Here is a 19,212-nt window from a genome sequence, read left to right as displayed (position 1 = left end):
AATCAAAATAGTACAATGCAGATGGCAAAATATATAGTAGTGCAGAACAACTGTAACGAAAGCTGTTATCTCCCATCCTACTTCTCCCCTCCCCATCTCCCGTCTCAGAGGCAACCACTTTTAACCTTTTCTGATTTTGGTTCTTCCCATGATTACCTCCCTAAGTAATAGACCTCTAGAACGATCTGTTGATTTATCACTTTAAGACATTATCTATTAGTCCCCAGACACAATGAGGATTTGGCTCATTGCTACAATCCTCACCTCCACTTCTAACTTTGATAGCTGTAGGTTTAGCTTTTTTAATTGTTTACTTCTGTGCCTTTAAACAATATTCCTTTCTTATGTGATATCTTAGAGTTTTGTCTGAAAAAAAATTGGTTCATTAAAACTTTGAGGAATACTGACAGATACCAGACTATGAAACCAAGTATTTATTTTTGCCAAAGATTTTTTGCCAAATTGAAGCACAATTCACAAAATTTATGTTTAAAAAGTAAATTGATTTCAGGAGAGAGTTTAGTACTCTATTATATTATATATCCAGAAGGGATTTTGAAAGAGAATTTACTTTCATGCTGAAAGTTATTTTCCTTGAGTATAAAACACCTCCATATAACCACTTATATTACAGGGAACTAAACAAATGCAGAAATATTCATGAGTTATTGCATGCTAACTCAGGGTAATATTCTTGCTAGCATTCATTACAAAACTATCCATTAGGTAACAGCTCCGCAATCTTCCTTCCCTCCTGTCTACTTTTTTTTATCATGAGATATATCATATAGATAGAAAAGTATATATTTATAAATAGTTTAAAGAATAATTATAGGACAGTGGAACTTTCCATGTCTGTCATCACTAGAATACCATTTTTTGGATTACTAGTTAGGCTGGTATTATGATTTTAATTTATTAAAGACTGCAATTTATTTTAAACGAAAAAAAAAAAAAAAGAATGATTATAAAGGAAATACCCATGTAGCCACCACCCAAGTCAAGAATAGAAACATTGAAGAACACAATAGCACATAAAGCCCAAATGTACCCCTTCCCGTCAAAGCGCCCACTCATCTCTAGAGGTAGCTACCACTGTCCCAACATCTGAGATGGTAATGTTTTATTTTCTTTATAGTTTAAAACTCTATGGATATATCTCTAAACTATTTATCTTTCAACTTTAAATAACTAGACTCATTCTGTGTGTATTGTTTTATCACTTGTTCCTTTTGCTCACTATTTTTTGTGGGAGTCATCCGTATTATTCCATGGTAGCTAGCTGTAGTTTGTTCATTGTTTGTTATACAGTATTTCATTGTATAAATGTGCTAGGATTTATTTCTCTATTCCAGCATTGATGAGTGTCTGGGGTCATTCCTATCTGGGGGTTCTTGGGAACAATATTGCCATAAACATTTTGTATCTGTCTCCTGGCTTCTCTAGGTACAAATGTAGAGTAGAACTGCTGAGTTGTAGGCTCTGCATATTTTCGGCTTTACTATAAAAAAATGTTTGTTTTCCAAAGTGGTTGTACCATTTTGCTCTCCTGCTAACATTTCCATTGTTCTACACGCTTGCCGACTTTATATACAGTTAGACTTTCATTTTTGCTAACCTGGTAAGTGTGTAGTATCCCATTGTGGTTTTAATTTGCATTTCTCTGATTACTAATAAAGTTGAACACATTTTCATATATTTACTCACAATTATAGGTTAAATTATATGAGTATATTACAGATTGTGGATACACATAGGTATATTGTCCTCTAAAATGTTATACCAAATTCCTTTATCACCAGTACTCTAGAGATATTAAATACCTTTGGAATGGCCATCATCAAAATGTCTACAAATAGTAAATGCTGGAGAGGGTGGGGAGAAAAGGGAACCCTCCTACATTGTTGGTAGGAATGTAAATTGGTGCAGCCACTGTGGAGGACAGTATGGAGGTTCCTTAAAAACTAAAAATAGGGTTACCATATGATCCAGGAATCCCACTCCTGGGCATATATCTGGAAAAGATGAAAACTCTAATTTGAAAAGATATATGCACCCCAATGTTCATGGCAGCACTATTTACGATAGTCAAGATGTGGAAGCAACCTAAGTGTCCACTGACAATGAATGAAGAAGATGTGTGTGTGTGTGTGTGTGTGTATATATATATGTGTTATATATATATTTATATATATATATATACATATATACAATGGACTATTACTCAGCCATAATAAAGGATGAAATAATGCCATTTGCAGCAATACAGATGGACCTAGAGATTATTAAACTAAGTGAAGTAAGTCAGACAAAGACAAATATCATATGATATCACTTATATATGGAATCTAAAAAAATGATACAAATGAACTTATTTACAAAACAGAAACAGACTCACAGACACAGAAAACAATCTTATGGTTACCAAAGGGGAAGGGGGGTAAATTAGGAGTTTAGGATTAACAGATACATACTACTATATACAAAATAGATAAACAACAAGGACCTACTGTATAGCACAGGGAATTATAGTCAATGTCTTGTAATAACCTATAATGAAAAAGAATCTGAAAAAGAATATATATACGTGTATGTGTATATATACGTATATATATATATAACTGAATCACTTTGCTGTATACCTGAAACTAACACGATATTGTGTATCAGCTACACTTCAATTTTAAAAAATCTTTGATAATTAGAAAGGTGAAAATGGCTTTTATTTTAAATTCCTTTGGTTACTAATATATTTGAATGTTTAAAATTATTTTTCTAAGGCACTTAACATGGATGTTTGCGTCTTCTTGTATTGTCCTATTGTAGATGGCTTATTGGATAGTATTCCAGGTATCTAATTTCTGTTGTTTCTAATCTAAAATTTCACAGGTATTTGTAAGATTAAGATGCATTTGACTTTATTTCAAGTGGGGTTTTGGGGGATAATGACAAAATTTCCAGGTGAATTTCAGTGCATTAATATCCGTGAAGCTGCTCTGAATGCTCAGAAAGAATAAAACAAAGGGGAGGGACTTCTGCTTCCAGAGAGATGGAGTGGCCATAGTTTCCCCTATTCCTCTTGCTAAGTACAACTAAACACCCTGGATATTATATATAAGACAAACGTAACAAGACGGAAAGGTGGAGAGAATAAGGTAGACCAGACAGGAGCCTTGAAACCTGAAGAACAACACGGTGGTGAGATCCCTGGATTTCCTTTTGCTTTGTGCAGCCCAGGCCGCGTGCCAGAGAAGCAAGCAACACAGAGACCCCAAGAGCACAGACAAAAAAAAAAAAAAAGCCTGCTCTCTCTGGTCAGAGGACGAGGAAAAGGCAACATAGATACATTTAGAAAATAACTCTCTACTGTAGCCAGAAACCAAAGAGAAAACTGTGGCCATCCACCCCCACTCCAGCAAAAGCTGAGTGGGGAAACTTGACCTCCACCCTCTCCAGTCGCCCCAACACACCCACCAGGCTGATGGCAAAGAAGGCTGAACGGGGAGCCAGACCTTTCATCCATGGCATCAGTGGAGTCCACGTGGGGAGCACAGACTCCCACCCACCCAGCAGTAATGAGCTGCCCATCTTCTCCCTGCCATGGTGGTGTTAGACGGGCCCTAGAGGAGAGTCAGGACTTGTGCCCAGAAAATGGAGGGCACTCCCCCGCTCTGCCCTCTCCTCACTGTGGTGTCGTGTCGGAGGGGGCTACGGGGGAGCAGTCATGGGCACTCTTACCCCTTTCCCATTGAGGGAGGTATCAGTGGAGGCCTGGTGGGGAGCTGGGACACCCACCGCTGCCCGGCTGTAATGCGGAGCCCTAGACTGTCCGTAGATGCTAGACTTGGCTTTCCCTGTGGATTTCACACTGGCCTAGCCAGCCCCCCAATCACATGAGACAATTCCTTGCAATAAATCTCCTAATATGTATCTCCCACTAGTTCTGTTTCTCTGGTTGGATCCTAAATGATCCACATATTTTTCTGTTGTACAGTATGTATTTTTTTACAATTTTTATTTATTTATTTATCTTTGGCTGTGTTGGGTCTTCGTTGCTGCGTGCTGGCTTTCTCTAGTTGCGATGAGCGGGGGCTACTCTTCGTTGCGGTGCATGGGCTTCCCACTGTGGTGGCTTCCCTTGTTGCGGAGCCAGGGCTCTAGGTGCGCGTGGGCTCAGTAGTTGTGGCACATGGGCTCAGTAGTTGTGGCACATGGGCTTAGTTGCTCCGCGGCAAGTGGGATCTTCCCGGACCAGGGCTTGAACCTGTGTCCCCTGCATTGGCAGGCGGACTATTAACCACTGCGCCACCAGGAAAGCCACACTGTATGTATTATAGTAGCTGCCTCTAACCCACTGTGGAGTGAAGCAGAGCATACATAACAGGTAAATAATACTCTTTGCATATTTCGCTAGTGTGCCCAAGGATAAGGTCCAACTGTCATGTGTTTCCCTCTTTCTTCTACAACTACAACTCTAACATTTTCTGTTTTCATCTCTTCTCTTCTTCCCTCCTTGGTTCCATCCCCTCCATCCTCCAGTACATCTTTATCTCCTCACTATGTCTCTCCAAATACTCCCTTGGATTACCAAAAATCCATTTGACACTTCAATCCCTGTGACTTCCCACACTACTTCTCTCTTTCCCCTCACCGCCAAACTTCTTGCAAATGTATTCTATTTTCCCTTCTTCCATTTCCTCACTTCTTACACACTATTACCTTGTTTCCATATGTACTACTCTACTGAAACTCCATCCTCAAAGGAGATTAGCTATGAAGCTAACAAAGCCCAAATCTTATGGTTACGAAAGGGGAAGGGGAGGGAAGGGATAAATTAGGAGTTGGGGATTAACAGATATACACTACTGTACATAAAATAAACAACAAGAACCTACTTATAGCACAGGGAACTATATCGTAATAACCTATAATGGAAAAGAATCTGAAACTAATACAACATTGTAAATCAACTATACTTCAATTAAAAAAATTTTTCACAGCCTGTCACTAGCACAAGCTCCTTCCAATGCCCATACCTAATTTTGTATCTGCAGTTTTGTATTCTTTTGCTTACATGATTCTCCAAATTGTATAAACTTAAGCCCCATAAACCTAGATGTGGCTCTCCTCACCATCCTTCTCCTCTCTGTGACAACCTGACCACACAACCTGACCACATATACATCACTGATATCATTTCATCCTTAGGTCCCTGTGGTGCATCCCTCTCTTCCACTGTTCTCTCCTCTTCTCCTGCCATTCCCTAAATGAAGATGTGGTCTAACATTTGACCTCAACCTTCTCCCTACATTATGCCTCTGTGAACTTATTAATTCACCTCATCCTTACATGACAACTCCCAAATTCTAACTTCCAGCACTGAGCTCTACCTCTCAAACATGGGCAAATAATTATGCGCTTTTTTTTTTAAGGGCTCACTTGGAGCCCTTCTTTTTATAAAATTTTTTAAAATAAGTTTATTTATTTTATTTATTTATTTTTGGCTATGTTGGGTCTTTGTTGCTGCGCGCGGGCTTTCTCTAGTTGTGGCGAGCAGGGGCTGCTCTTTGTTGCGGTGCACGGGCTTCTCATTGTGGTGGCTCCTCTTGTTGCAGAGCACAGGCTCTAGGAGCACAGGCTTCAGTAGTTGCAGCACGCGAGCTCAGTAGTTGTGGTTCGAGGGCTCTAGAGCACAAGCTCAGTAGTTGTGGCTCATGGGCTTAGTTGCTCCGCGGCATGTGGGATCTTCCCAGACCAGGGCTCGAACCCGTGTCCCCTGCATCGGCAGGCGGATTCTTAACCAATGCGCCACCGGGGAAGCCCCATAATTATGCTCTTTTGAAAGTAATTGCCATGATAGAAAGTTATCTTTTTATAAAGCTCATGAGCAAAAGATGAAATGGATAAAAAAGGAAAGAAGCATATGCTTGGCTCGGTCAGTATTAATCACTGGCATGCTCTTTCAGAAAAGAAATTGAAGGCAGGCTGTCTTAGTAATCTATTGCTGAGCAACAAATTACCCCAAATTTAGTGGACTAAAACAACAACATTTATTGTTATTTTATTTTATTTTTTTAAACAACTTTATTGAAGTATAATTGCCTTACAATGGTGTGTTAGCTTCTGCTTTATAACAAAGTGAATCAGTTATACATATACAATATGTCCCCATTTCTCTTCCCTCTTGCATCTCCCTCCCTCACACCCTCCCCATCCCACCCCTCTAGGTGGTCACAAAGCACCGAGCTGATCTCCCTGTGCTATGCGGCTGCTTCCCACTAGCTATCTATTTTACATTTGGTAGTGTATATATGTCCATGACACTCTCTTACCCTGTCACATCTCACCCCACCCCCTCCCCATATCCTCAAGTCCATTCTCTAGTAGGTCTGTGTCTTTATTCCCATCTTGCCACTAGGTTCTTCATGGCCTTTTTTTTTTTTCTCCTTAGATTCCATATATATGTGTTAGCATACTGTATTTGTTTTTCTCTTTCTGACTTACTTCACTCTGTATGACAGACTCTAACTCCATCCACCTCATTACAAATACCTCCATTTAATTTCTTTTTATGGCTGAGTAATATTCCATTGTATATATGTGCCACATCTTCTTTATCCATTCATCTGTCGATGGACATTTAGGTTGCTTCCATGTCCTGGCTATTGTAAATAGAGCTGCAATGAACATTTTGGTACATGACTCTTTTTGACCTATGGTTTTCTCAGGGTATATGCCCAGTAGTGTGATTGCTGGGTCGTATGGCAGTTCTATTTGTAGTAAAACAACAACATTTATTATTTCAGTTTTTGAAGGACAGTAATGTGGGTGAGACTTAGCTGGGTCCTCTGCATTAGGGTTTGTAGTCAAGGCTGCAGTCAAGGTCTTGGAGGGAGTTAGTCATTATCTCATGGCTCATGTGGGGAAGGCTCGGCTCCCTAGCTCCCTCGTGAGGTATTAGTGGGATTCAGTTCCTTGCAGGTTGTTGGACTGAGGGCCTCAGCGCCTCGCTGGCTGTTTGGCTGGAGGTGACGCTCAGTTCCTTGCCATGTGGACCTCTCCATAAAGCAGCTCACAACATGGTAGGTGGCTTCATCAGAGTGAACAAGTGGGAGGACAAGAGAGGTAGCGCCCACCAAGGGGAGGGCAAGCAAGATGAAAAGTCGGTCTTTTATAACCTAATCTCCAAAGTGACATCCATCACTTTTTCCTTATGCTATTATAGACGGAAGTGAGTCACTAGATCCTGCCCACACACAGGGGAGAGGATTACACAAGGGAGTGAATACCAGGAGTCAGGGATTACTGGGGGTCCATTTAGAAGCTGCCTACCTGCTCTCCAGGGCTCACAATATAGCAGAGAAAGCATTATGTAGTACCTGAGATGCTGACACAATGGCTGCCTATCTTTGCAAGTGTGTTAGTCACTCTACACTTGAGACTCTATGTTCCTGTCAGATTGCTTGTAACACGTATTAGATTGTCACTGATCTTCAGTGTATTTTGAGATGCATTCCAGGGAGGTTGCCCTCTTCTCCTCCCACTCCAGAATAATTGCTATAATAATGTAAAACGTAAGCTTAAAGATCTCACCAAGAGCCATGCTATGTGGTGATCCAAGAGTCCCCATTCTTTTTTGCATTGCAGCTAGTTGGAAAGTGCAGTGTCTTCAGTTCATTTTCCATTGTGTGGTCAAATCTTCATCTATATACTTCTCTTCATTAAAGTAGGAGACAACTTTATCACGTTGTAAATTATTTGTATTACTACAGAAACTCAAGTTTCTCAATTCATCTCCCAAGTTTTCCTCATGCTATAAGAAAAAAAAATAGACCAACTAGCTTATTTTAATCTCTCTGAAAATAACTCAGCGAGTTAACAATTAGCACACGGGCTCGTGTGCTAATTGTTACGCATGTTTACTATTACTCGTAGTCAACATGCGATTAATGTATGTATTGGCTTACTTGGCACATACTGTGAGCACACGTCCCCTCGGGCTGGCAGTCTGGGGCCCCTCGTGTAGTTCCACCCCACACCGCAGGGGGCAGTCGCGGCCCTTCCTCACGCCCGCTTAGCAACCCGCCTCCTGTCTCTGTCAGACCCGACCAAGTCGCTAGGAAGTTGGGGGAGGCCATAGAGACGGAGGCCCTGGGCCCAGGCTTCCTTTCTTAAAAGAAGGCTGTCGCTTGTGATGCGCTAGTGGAAAGCACATTATAATTCTGTAAACCTTGGCGCGCGGTACGGCGCCAGAAGGCTGCCTGGGCCTGGCTCCAGCGAGACCCTGCATTTTCTCCCCCCGCGCCGGCGCAGAAGGTGCGGTCCCGTCCGCCCGGCCCGACCCGGAAGCCGCCGCGCGCCGCGCTCGCCTGTCGCCCTGGGGACTCCCGGCTGCCCCGAGTCCTGGGGCCTGCCGCGTCCTCCTTCCTCGGTCCCCTCTGGCCCATGGGTCTCCATGGCGACGGCGGGGGCCCGGCCGGGGGGCGGGCAGCCCGAGCGGGGCCGCGGCGCTCTGGGGGCCTCCGCGGTGGCGTCGCCGTGTTCGCCGCTGTGGCCGCCGTGTTCACTCTCACGCTGCCCCCCTCGGTGCCGGGGGGCGACTCGGGTAACGTACTCTCAGGGTCGTGCCTCCTGCCCCCCTCTCTGGTCCGCACTCTCCCCACGAGGTCTGGTCAGCTCGACCCCTCCATCCACCCGCCGGGGCCCCCGCAGGGTTTTGCGTTCCAGAACCAACCTGTGTTTCCATTCGTGTAATTTTTCTGTAATTCTGGTCTCTTTAGTTCTCAGGCTTTCGAGACGGGGCTGGTTGGTTTCGCCTGATGGGACTTACCGACCTCTCTCTCCACTTCTCCAGATCATTTTCCTGGACCTGAGTTTTTGCTTTCCATTCGTTTTTAGTCCACAAACATTACTTACTGAGTCCTTATCGCGTTCCAGACAAAAGGACTAACAGGAGTGGTGGACAAGTATCTTGGAGAGTGTTGTAATGCGGGCAAAGACAGTACACAAACTACTGAATAGCCAACAACGTATTAGGTGGGGAGAATTTAATGGAGACAGTAAGAGGGAAATGTGATTGACAGTGGGGTAGGCAGTGGCTCCATCAGAATGGCTAGTTGGGAAAGGCCTCTGAGGAGGTGATACTTTAGTTGAAACCTGAATGTTGAAAAGGAGCCAGCCTTGCAGACTATTTGCGGGAGAACCCCTGAAAGGGTGGAAGCCAGTTGCAGCTTAAAGCTGCTTCTATTGAAAAGCGGGACCCGTGGGCCATTTAAATCACATGAATAATCGTTATGTATTTAGGATGAGAGACAAGATGCAGGTTTTGTTTTGCTGCCAAATTGACCATCTAATAACGCCTAATAATCCGTAATTTTGTTAGAATGGTGCTGTAAATTTGGGTCGTGAATCTATATAGGCTGAAAAAAAACTGAGTGCCCTAGTTCCTGCATAACAAAATACCCCCAAATTGAGTGGCTTAAAACAAGAAACGTGTATTATTTCACATTTTCTGTTGATCAGGAATCTGGGTGCAGTTTAAGTGGGTGCTCTTAGGACACGGTTGCCATCGTGGTATGGGGTAGAGCTGCAGTCCTCTCAGGGTTCAGCTTAGCGAGGATTAACTTCTAAACCCCATCCAGCTCTTTGCCAAACGGGTTTCTCTTTAAGCTGACTTTTGTCAAGAGAAAGAGATGGCACCTCTGCCTGACAACGCTGTCATTTCGTAACCTAATCTTGGAAGCGACAGACCACTGCCCTGTTTTATTCTTGGAAGTGAGTCAATATGTCAGCCCACACTCAAGGGCGAGAGGATTACACAGTGAGAATACTGGAGTTGGGAAGCTTTGGAGGCCATCTTCAAGGCTGCCTACCACATTGATGATCCTTGATGTTCCTTTTACACGTCATTACCTTTACCCTTTCTTTCAGGTCCTATTGAACAAATAGGAGCAATGTTTCATTAGTATAGTGGGGAATGGAGTTACCATTTTTAACCGTACTGAAATAACCGTATTTCTACAGTTTATACTAAATAATAGAAATAGCTTTATAGTTGTGAGAGTTTTGACATTGGAGAGCATTACTCAGGGGTTGAGTAGTTCTGTAACTTTCAAAAAAACATTGACAGTTCTTTACCATAGTTGTTTGAGCCTGAAGGACGGGATTAGGATGAATAATAATAACACTTATTGAGTACTTACTATGTGCCAGCACTGTTCCAAGTGCTTTACGTGAATTATTTTAATCCTCCCAGCTACTACCCTGTGAGGTAGGTACTATCAATTTCTTTATTTTATAGATGACAAAGCGGTTAAGCTGTGTCCAGAATCACACAGCTACAAAGTAGAGGTAGTCGAGGAAAGAAACCAAGTAGACTGACTTTAGAACATGCTCTCTTAACCAACCCGTGCTCTAAATTCTTTGTTAAATCTATCATCACGTATTTAGTGATAAAGTCTATTTAAAATTTACAGTTGTGTTACGGAGCCCAAGCTTGGTCTGCTCACCACATGACAGGCCAACAAATCGGGAGATGTGTTGTTAGAGCAAGGAATAACCACTTGAATCGGAAAGCTAGCAGACCGAGATGGCTGACTAGTGTCTCAAAAAACATCTTTCCTCAATCCAATTTGAGCTCCTTTTATAGCTACTTTATTTATTTATTTATTATTTATTATTGGCTGTGTTGGGTCTTCGGTTCGTGCGAGGGCTTTCTCTAGTTGCGGCAAGCGGGGGCCACTCTTCATCGCGGTGCGCGGGCCTTTCGCTATCGCGGCCCCTCCCGTTGCGGGGCACAGGCTCCAGACGCGCAGGCTCAGTAGTTGTGGCTCAGGGGCCCAGCTGCTCCGTGGCATGTGGGATCTTCCCAGACCAGGGCACGAACCCGTGTCCCCTGCATTGGCAGGCAGATTCTCAACCACTGCGCCACCAGGGAAGCCCTGAGCTCCTTTTATACAGATGGGGAGGAGGAGGGGCCCACTGCAGTGCCAACCAGTGGCTGAGCGGGGCTGCTATAGCTCGCACCTGTCCCGCCCCTATTACTACTGTTGTCTTGTTTTTATTAATACTGTCTCTTTTCCCCAAAGAATAAAGTTATCTATTCACTTTGAGTTATCAAACTTTTTAGGCATTCTGACTTGTTTAGTTTGACGCTGAATAGTGGTTGCTTCTAATATTTCTATGTTCATTTTTGGGAGTGATAAATAAACTGTTTTCCAAGGGTTGCCAGTAAAATTTGTATAATCACATCTTTGATGATTTTGTTTATATGTTGAATGTACTGTTCTCTTTGAATTTTGTGTTTATGAAATTTTTTTTTACCAATAAACAGAACACATCTCAAAACCAACATAAAGCATGTATTCTTCCTGATAAGTCTTAAATTATACTCCATGAATCCATCACATTGTGTGGCCTTGCCAAAATTTATTTTTTGCACTGCTTGATACACATAGTTGATTTATGGGCAGGAGCACTCCTGGTCCTTTAGAGGAAAGGGTAGGAATCTAGCCTTCACTTCTTTTTGTTATCCTTGGGAAAAATAAACTAGCTTATATATGTGTTTATATATTTTTAAGATACTGTTTTTAACATACTTGATATATGACAATATAATTTTATAATTAATATAAAAAGTATAATATGGAGGGAGCTGGGTTTTGTAAAGGTGAAGCTTCTGCTAACAACTCTGAGCTTGCCACCCATTTGTGTCCCAGGTGAAAAAGCTGTGGTTCTCAAACTTGAATGTACTGGAGAATTGCCTGGGAAATTTGGGCCCCAATGCCAGAGGGTTTAGTGTAGGTAGATTTGGGTTATGGTCAAGAAATCTTCATTTTTTAAAAGGCATCTGGGTAATTCTGATGCAGGTTGTAGTAGGACTTACATTTGAGGCAACCCTAGTGTAAAGGGTTGAGGGAAAGCAAGGACCCTTTCTCTTATATCATATTTACTTTCTCTTTTTATCATATTCAATTTTAAGAGTCGTGTTTAGCTTTTTATCAAGGGTGCATTCATAGACTTTGAATAGTAGCATCTTTTCTATTTAGATTTTAGTTTCACACTTGATAAGAGTTGGTGATGGAGGTTAGTCACATTCCAGATTCATCTTTCTACCAACAGAACTCCAGCAAAGAATAACAGCATATTGACTTTTCAATGGTAAAAAGAAATTAGAGAAAATGGGCTATTTTTCTTAATGTTAAATGTAATTCTAAGTACATTTTAAATGGAGGAGAATGAATAGCGACCTTGGAAATCTGAACTGAACTGTGCTTCATAGCACCTACAGAGATACAAGAACCAAAAATTGATTAAAACCATTTGGGACTGAAGACATAAAGAGCAAACCCATTCTAGAATAAAACTATGACATACTATAAAATCCTGGTAACAGCTACAAAGGGAGGAGTTATTTTAAACATATTAAAACCATAAACAATTTCTTTATATAAGGTACAAGAAGGGCCTTTGGCTTGTAAGGTGCTCTTGAATATCTCCAGCAAACGTCAAAGATGTCCTTAAGTAAATGACTTAAGTGAGCAGTATCTGTCTTTGGTGCCCTTATGGGATTTCTGTGAAGTGAGCAGTCTTTCAACCTGAGATGGGGGTGTCTGAGTAGCAAGGATGACAACGTGATAGGTCTTTTTGTCAGTCTCTATGTGCGGGGCTTTTCTGTGTGGCACGAGGAGGGAGAGGTGCTGATGTCTTCTTGACAGAACCCTGAAATGAATAGGATATTTTCAACTTAGTGGAAAAGACAAATGAGAACAACTAACCAGAATAAAAGGCAATCTAAGTAAGTGCTAAATAGAGAGGTTCCAGCAGGTTCTATGGAGGAGGAGGAAGTGATTCGTTCTGATGGGTGAAGCTGGGGAAGGGTATGTGTAAGGAAAGGTGTCACCGAGAAGGTAGCAACTGAACTAGGTCTTGATGGATTTAGGAGAGAATGCTGGCTGAGAAAATGAGTGATAAGAGGTGCAAAAGAGGACCATTCAGAGGAACAGTGGGTAGTCAGATCTGACAAAGGTGAGCGTAGGTTTCATGGACATAAGCCTTGGAAAGGGACCTGGAAGCCATAGAGGGCTTGCATGTCACGCTGAGGAATCAACTTCATTCAGTACACAGAGAGCAGCCATTGAGCAGTTTTAGTCTAAGGAAACAATCTGACCTCTGGGGAGTGGGGATGGCAGTAATTAGTGATTTCAGTAGGAAGATGAATTGGAATAGAACGTTGGTCAACGCTATTGCTGTAGCCCAGGCCAGAGAGAGGAAAGGTCTAAAATACAGTCAGGGCAGTAGAAATGAAGAGTACTGATATCCACTGAAGGATAGAAAATGGACATTAATACATTTCCCAATAGATAATAGTACTTTCATACATCATCAATATTGATTGATTTCGTACACTGTACTGTATTAAGTGTATAGGGATAATCAGAAATAGTCCCTGTGCTCTGGATACTTAAAGTATTAACAAATAAGCATTGAATTACTACATCATAATTTTAGAAGTAATTACTAATGGTGAGGAATTACAAAGAACTATGTAAATAATATGATTTAATGGTTTGAAAAAAATGTACTTCGGTAGTCAAAGCTTACCAAAATAACCTGGAGTTAATAAGCATTTGGCAATTGTTTAAAGATATCCAAAATAATTAATGTAGAGAATGTATCCAAATGTCAGTTTAGGGCAGAATGGCACATTTTATAGACTGTTCAAATCTCCAGTGTCTGCACATTTTACATATCATAAGGTTGCATCTTTACCGACAGTTTTGTACTAAATTCGTGAGGGATTATACAGCATTTTACACTAATGCTCTGTAAGAGTTTTTATATATTTGCAAGGGTAGACAACTTTCAGGAGGGAAAGTAGGCATATTTAAAAAATTGAAGTATAGTTGATTTACAATGTTGTGTTAGTTTCTGGTGTACAGCAAAGTGATTCAGTTATACATATTACATATTCTTCATTATAGGTTATTACAAGATATTGAATATGGTTCCCTATGCTATACAGTAGGACCTTGTTGTTTAAAATAAGCATTTTTAGAAACTAGAATTTACGTGTATTTACACTGACCAGTTATTAAAAACTATCAAAGATAGTTTGTTCAGTAATACCTAAGGGAGAACATATTCTGAGACTATTTCATGCTGTTAAATCTCTACAGATTTACAGTTTTATCCAGTCAAATTAATGCAAAACCCCAATGCAAGCATTTGGATTTTGAAAACTTCGGAGGAGTGTCATTTTCTAATAGTAATTATTGGTTTTCCATTATTTTTTCACAGGGGAACTGATCACAGCCGCACATGAGCTTGGAGTAAGTATTAGTTTTATTGTTTAATCAATGCTCTCATTAACAGTTTTAGGAATTAAGAAAGTTTAATTAAGCATGGAGTAAAGTAGATTAATTTATTTTCAGACCCCAGTTTTTAGTAACTTATAAGTACAGTACATGACAATTTACTTTAAGTTTTAAATCCAATTAAACTGAATTATAAAGCAAAGCCTTTACTATATATAGAGTAGCTGGCTTATTATCACCCCAAATTTTGTATAAGCTATGGAGAATAAAATAAATCGGGTTAACAGTTTTAATAAGTTTATTATTTAATAAACTTTATTGTGGTGCATGATCCCTTTAGGCAAGACCTTAGGACTGTCAGCATGGTAGTAATCCGATAGCAGTGTGGTCTTTCAACTTACTAACCAATACGATATTTCAGAACCCGCTCTTTTTCAATAGCCTTTTAAATGACCCTAATGTACTGTGAACCCAGAGAACAAACTGCTTAAGAACTGACAATGAAATATGTCACCCTTTCTCTAGGTGACACACCATGTGATAGACCCTGCCAAATCCACTAAAGAAAATATTTATTTGTATTGGCACAAGAGGATTACAATAGAAAACCACTATTCAAACATTTAGTCATTGTCTCTTAATCTTTATACTTGCCTGAGAAAAGCGCTACTTTTCAATTAAAGCCAGTGTGACTCTTCCTTTACTAGATGAAAACCTTCTGACTGTTGCTGATTTTCCCTTAGGTTGCCCATCCTCCTGGCTATCCTTTGTTCACTCTGGTGGCTAAACTGGCAATTATACTATTTCCTTTTGGTTCAGTTGCCTACCGAGTCAATCTTCTGTGTGGCTTCTTTGGAGCAGTAGCTGCAGCATTACTTTTTTTCACCGTTTTCAGGTAAAGTAGTTGATTAGTTAATTTTGACTAATTGGAGATGGCCCATGTACATACATTACAAAAAAAAAATCTTTTGTTGTTTGAATGGTTTTTCCTAATCACTCATGTGATTTCACTTTCTCAATTTACAGTAATTTCATATACGTTTGACTGCTTAAATGATTACACAGTTGGTTCTGCTTCATACAACGGAGAGAAGGTGTCACCAGTTCATTATCACAGTTCTCTGGTTAGGCAGAACTAATAAGGTTTGTCATTTCAGGAAGATGCAGATGGGCCAGTTTAATTCAACAATATAAAGTTCCTCTTTTGGTAAATGGTAAATATCACTTAATTACTCACAGTATTGCTGATGGGCAGCTGCCTGTCAGGTCCAGAGCTAATACCTAATTATACTGTATTTTAAATATGCACATGTATACTTTTTGAAATGAAGCTGTTAACTAAGGAAATCAATTTGGGTTGTGGTTTTAGTAAGGTTTCACTTTGTTCCATTACTGCTGTAGGGAAGATAGGCGAATTAGACACCACTTACTTCATGATGGAAGGCTTTCTTAGTTTGGAAGGCTATGCTGCTTTTAAAAAATCAGGTCATTAGTTTAGGATATTGGTAAACACATTTGTCTTTGCTGTTTCTCTCTCCTTCGGTATTAACTCAGTCTAACCTATGCCTAAAAGGATTGTAGTCAAAAATACAAATTATTCTTCCTGCAAAGGGGAAACCAAGTTAAAACATTTCTTTCAAAAAGTATTGCAGATTTTATTATAAAAATAAATAATTTTTGTATGTAAATAGAGTATAATTTGAATAGACAATTTCAAATGTCATTTTTGGAGACTAATATTTTTATTTACATATGTCATATCACTGCCCTTTGACTAAATTCTTTGTAAATTCCCTTTTGATTATTTGTAGAAAGGTAAAAGTTACAATAATTATGGCTAAAGCTTACTATTAAATCTATTTGTGGAAATCTTTCAGATTCAAAGTTGTAATTGTTGATCATTTACTAAACTTTAATCTGTATTATTTAATTTGTTTCTATTTCAGTCTTACAGGTTTTCAGTGATAGCCATATCTTTAAGTATGAAATGTTTAAAATAACATTTCTGCTTGGATTAATTAGTGTTATGAATACTTTCTTTTTCTAAATGATTAGAATAATCATTATTAGAATTGTTCCTTCTGATCTTTTATAATTAAGGCTCTGTCATTTTTGTTGAGAGAAAAACTCTTTTTTTATTTTTAAATATCTAGGTTGAAATTTAGAACTTACCTGTCCTGTGTTAAATGTATGAGTTTTCGCAAGACATTTAAGACAAAGACATTTTAAAGAAAACTAATACTTGTATTTGTTTTGTTAGTTCATCTGTACTTTAGATTATTTCTACAACATATACATATATTTAAAGGCTGTAGCTAGCTCTTAAGCAGGTAAAGTGATTCGTTTTCTATAACTTTTCCATGTTTTCCACTACATTAATTGTCGATGCCCTTCCTCATAAAAACCACTGTAAAAATCATATATAAAAATCTTTATCTTTCCAGAATCCGAATAGTTTGGGACAATAATTTTCCTTTGAGTTGTCCACATTTTAAAATAGCTTTGATTAATTATTATGCTTGATATAATGGGTTTTAGATTAGCACACAAGCCTGTGACCCTTTTCTTTTAATATACAGTCTTAATGATAAATTCGTATACTTGCTGACATATGTTTTAAATCAAAAACTCTTCATAGACTAAATTGGATATTTGCATGCTTTTAGTAATCCAGTACTTTGGAAAAGTTGCTTTCTTTCTGAAAAGGGACCTGACAACATTATCTCTTACGTACTTTTAATGTGAAAATACTTCATTATTTTGAATACAAATAATTGACAAGGTACACGTCCTTTGGGAACAACCTAGTTCAAGTGGCAAATCTGTTTTGTCAAACAATAGCCACCCTTCGGGAAAGAGCAAGCCATCTCTATGGTAATAGGACTAACAGTAGCCTATTGATCGAGTGGAAGAAGACATTATACAATGTCAGCTGGCTTGTTACAATTTCATTTGTCGTATGACCTGAACCTAGCCTCTAAAACCTTCCTTCTGTGAATATAAGCCCAAGAGCAGGACGCGGTTTTTGTGCAGCCATTACGGTGACGGCTTTTTTCCTGTCCCAGCGTACAGTAAATGTGTTCCTTCACAGGTTGACTCCTTCACCAGAACTCATTCAGGAGACATTTCACTACTTTATTCATTTGCCGACCAAGTCATCATTCCATTTTGTTGTTGAATATTGAAGGGGTTTGATCCAGGAGACAGCTGTATTCTTTCTTTCCCCCATCACTTAAGAGAACATTACTGTACATGTAGGATTAGTGCTGACTGGTGTGCAGGAAATTAATTCTTTTAACAGTTTTAGGTTTTTTTCAGGTAATTGTTCACATAGCATTCACTATATTTAGCTCTTGGGGTGGGTATAAAGACCTTCTGTACCTTTTAAACAAAGATTGTATTTCAAAAGCAAATTTCTGTTTAAATATGTTGATGTAAAAAGCTCCATTTTTTCAGTAAACATGACTTAGATTGAAAGAACAATTTATTTGTTGTTTCCAATTACTTTGTAATTTTTGCTTTTCTTACATCTTTCTCTTGCTTTTAAAAGCCTTTAAGATGTCATTAACACTGCATTTTTTGTCAGTCTTTCCTAATGGTTGGCAAGGACTCTTTTATGTTTGCTTTGCCCTGATGTAGAAAGCATATGAGTAAAACAGCACATTGAAAGCTGTGTCACTGTAGTTTATTGAATTAAAAATAGTAAGATTGTGGCAGTTGTTTCTGCATGTATTTATTTATGTATTGTCCCCTTCAGGGGTATTTTAAAGCATGCACTATGTTAAGAGAGTTTAATCTAATATATTTCATTTCTAGGAACTAGTATTCATTTTATTAATACGTACATCTGTGCATTTGACTGTACTACAGTTAGTGATTTAGAGAAACTGGGATTTTCTCTTTTAAGGCCAATGAAGTAAATGATTTTTTAGTTTGATAGTATGATATTTAAAATGTCATATTTGAAATTCACAAATCCTATTAATATAAAATTTTAAAAGTTATAGGTATGTAAATCACTAATAGGAACATCATTTAGCTTTCCTTAGTACTTGAATTTCAAAATTGTTTCCTAAGAAACCTCAAACTAGATCCTCTATACTTAGTAAGGAAGGAGTACTGAAATCACTGTAATTAATATCAACATGCTTATATTTCATATGTTCTGGTAACACTGAAATAGAATGGAGTCTGTTGATAGTATCATATAAAAATTCTTTACTTGAGGGAAGATTTAAATTGCTTATGATCTCAGGTGAGGGCATGTCTTGTATCATGTATTTTGATAGTTACAAGGCAGGGAATATATTCTCAACAGGCTTGAGAGTCAGCATATCCTTTTCAAGCTAGTATGGGCCAAATGGAACTATAGAAGAATTCATTGAACAATATTTGCTACACACTCATATGAATCGAAAGTAAAATTCTTTTAGTTTTTATAATCAAGATTCAGTGCTTATTTTAAAGAAAGTAAGACAAAGTTACTATTAAATAAACAGTTTTTCTAAAAGGCACTGTTTCAGGAAACTTGCATAAAAAAACTTTCTAACACCATTAACATTGTACAGTAAGAAATCAGATCTCTTAATGTCAAGCAGGTTCCCTAGAATATATGAATATTAATTGTAATTAAAGGTATCTTGAAACTATGCCTGCTTACTACAAAGAACTTACAACCAATTTCAGTAATATTTAAATATCTCCTGGAAGGTTGTTTTATGCCAGTATTTTATTTATGCATATTTTATTTTTTATAAGTTATATATTCCTAAACATTCTGCCGCTGCTAAAAATTAATTTTATTAAACTTTTGGAACAGGAACACTTGATTCTGAGCACTGTGTCTGCTATTCTTATAGCTTCAGCTAAGATTCCATTCAATAAAAATCGAGAATTA

At 39.0% G+C, this 19,212-nt stretch overlaps 1 protein-coding gene and 1 long non-coding RNA gene across 8 annotated transcripts in view; one reads left to right on the top strand and one right to left on the bottom strand.

The window, feature by feature from the left end:
• Nucleotides 1–14,290, bottom strand: part of LOC309626212 — a 34,144-nt gene extending 19,854 nt beyond the window's left edge. The window contains exons 1-4 of one of the 3 annotated variants that reach the window (XR_014243032.1): nucleotides 10,958–14,290; nucleotides 8,735–10,648; nucleotides 7,594–7,813; nucleotides 531–4,354 (exon numbers count right to left, since the gene is read on the bottom strand). This is a non-coding gene — a long non-coding RNA (uncharacterized lncRNA). Of the gene's footprint in view, nucleotides 1–530; nucleotides 4,355–6,790; nucleotides 7,814–8,734; nucleotides 10,649–10,957 lie in introns of those variants that run through there. The other 2 variants (XR_014243031.1, XR_014243033.1) reach the window with 2 other exon arrangements.
• The window catches only part of TMEM260 (transmembrane protein 260), a 62,356-nt gene continuing 51,475 nt past the window's right edge, over nucleotides 8,332–19,212 (top strand). For all 5 annotated transcript variants that reach the window (XM_082386547.1, XM_082386546.1, XM_082386543.1 and 2 more), the window contains exons 1-3: nucleotides 8,332–8,605; nucleotides 14,299–14,330; nucleotides 15,059–15,210. In XM_082386547.1, coding sequence (XP_082242673.1) covers nucleotides 8,446–8,605; nucleotides 14,299–14,330; nucleotides 15,059–15,210 — 344 coding nt within the window. In that variant the 5' untranslated portion in view covers nucleotides 8,332–8,445. The remainder of the gene's footprint in view (nucleotides 8,606–14,298; nucleotides 14,331–15,058; nucleotides 15,211–19,212) is intronic.

Source organism: Balaenoptera borealis (genome assembly GCF_965194805.1).
Source record: "Balaenoptera borealis genome assembly, chromosome: 3".
Lineage (NCBI taxonomy): Eukaryota > Metazoa > Chordata > Mammalia > Artiodactyla > Balaenopteridae > Balaenoptera > Balaenoptera borealis.
The sequence above is the reverse complement of the archived record's forward strand: the minus strand, read 5'-3'. Positions and strand labels throughout refer to the sequence as shown.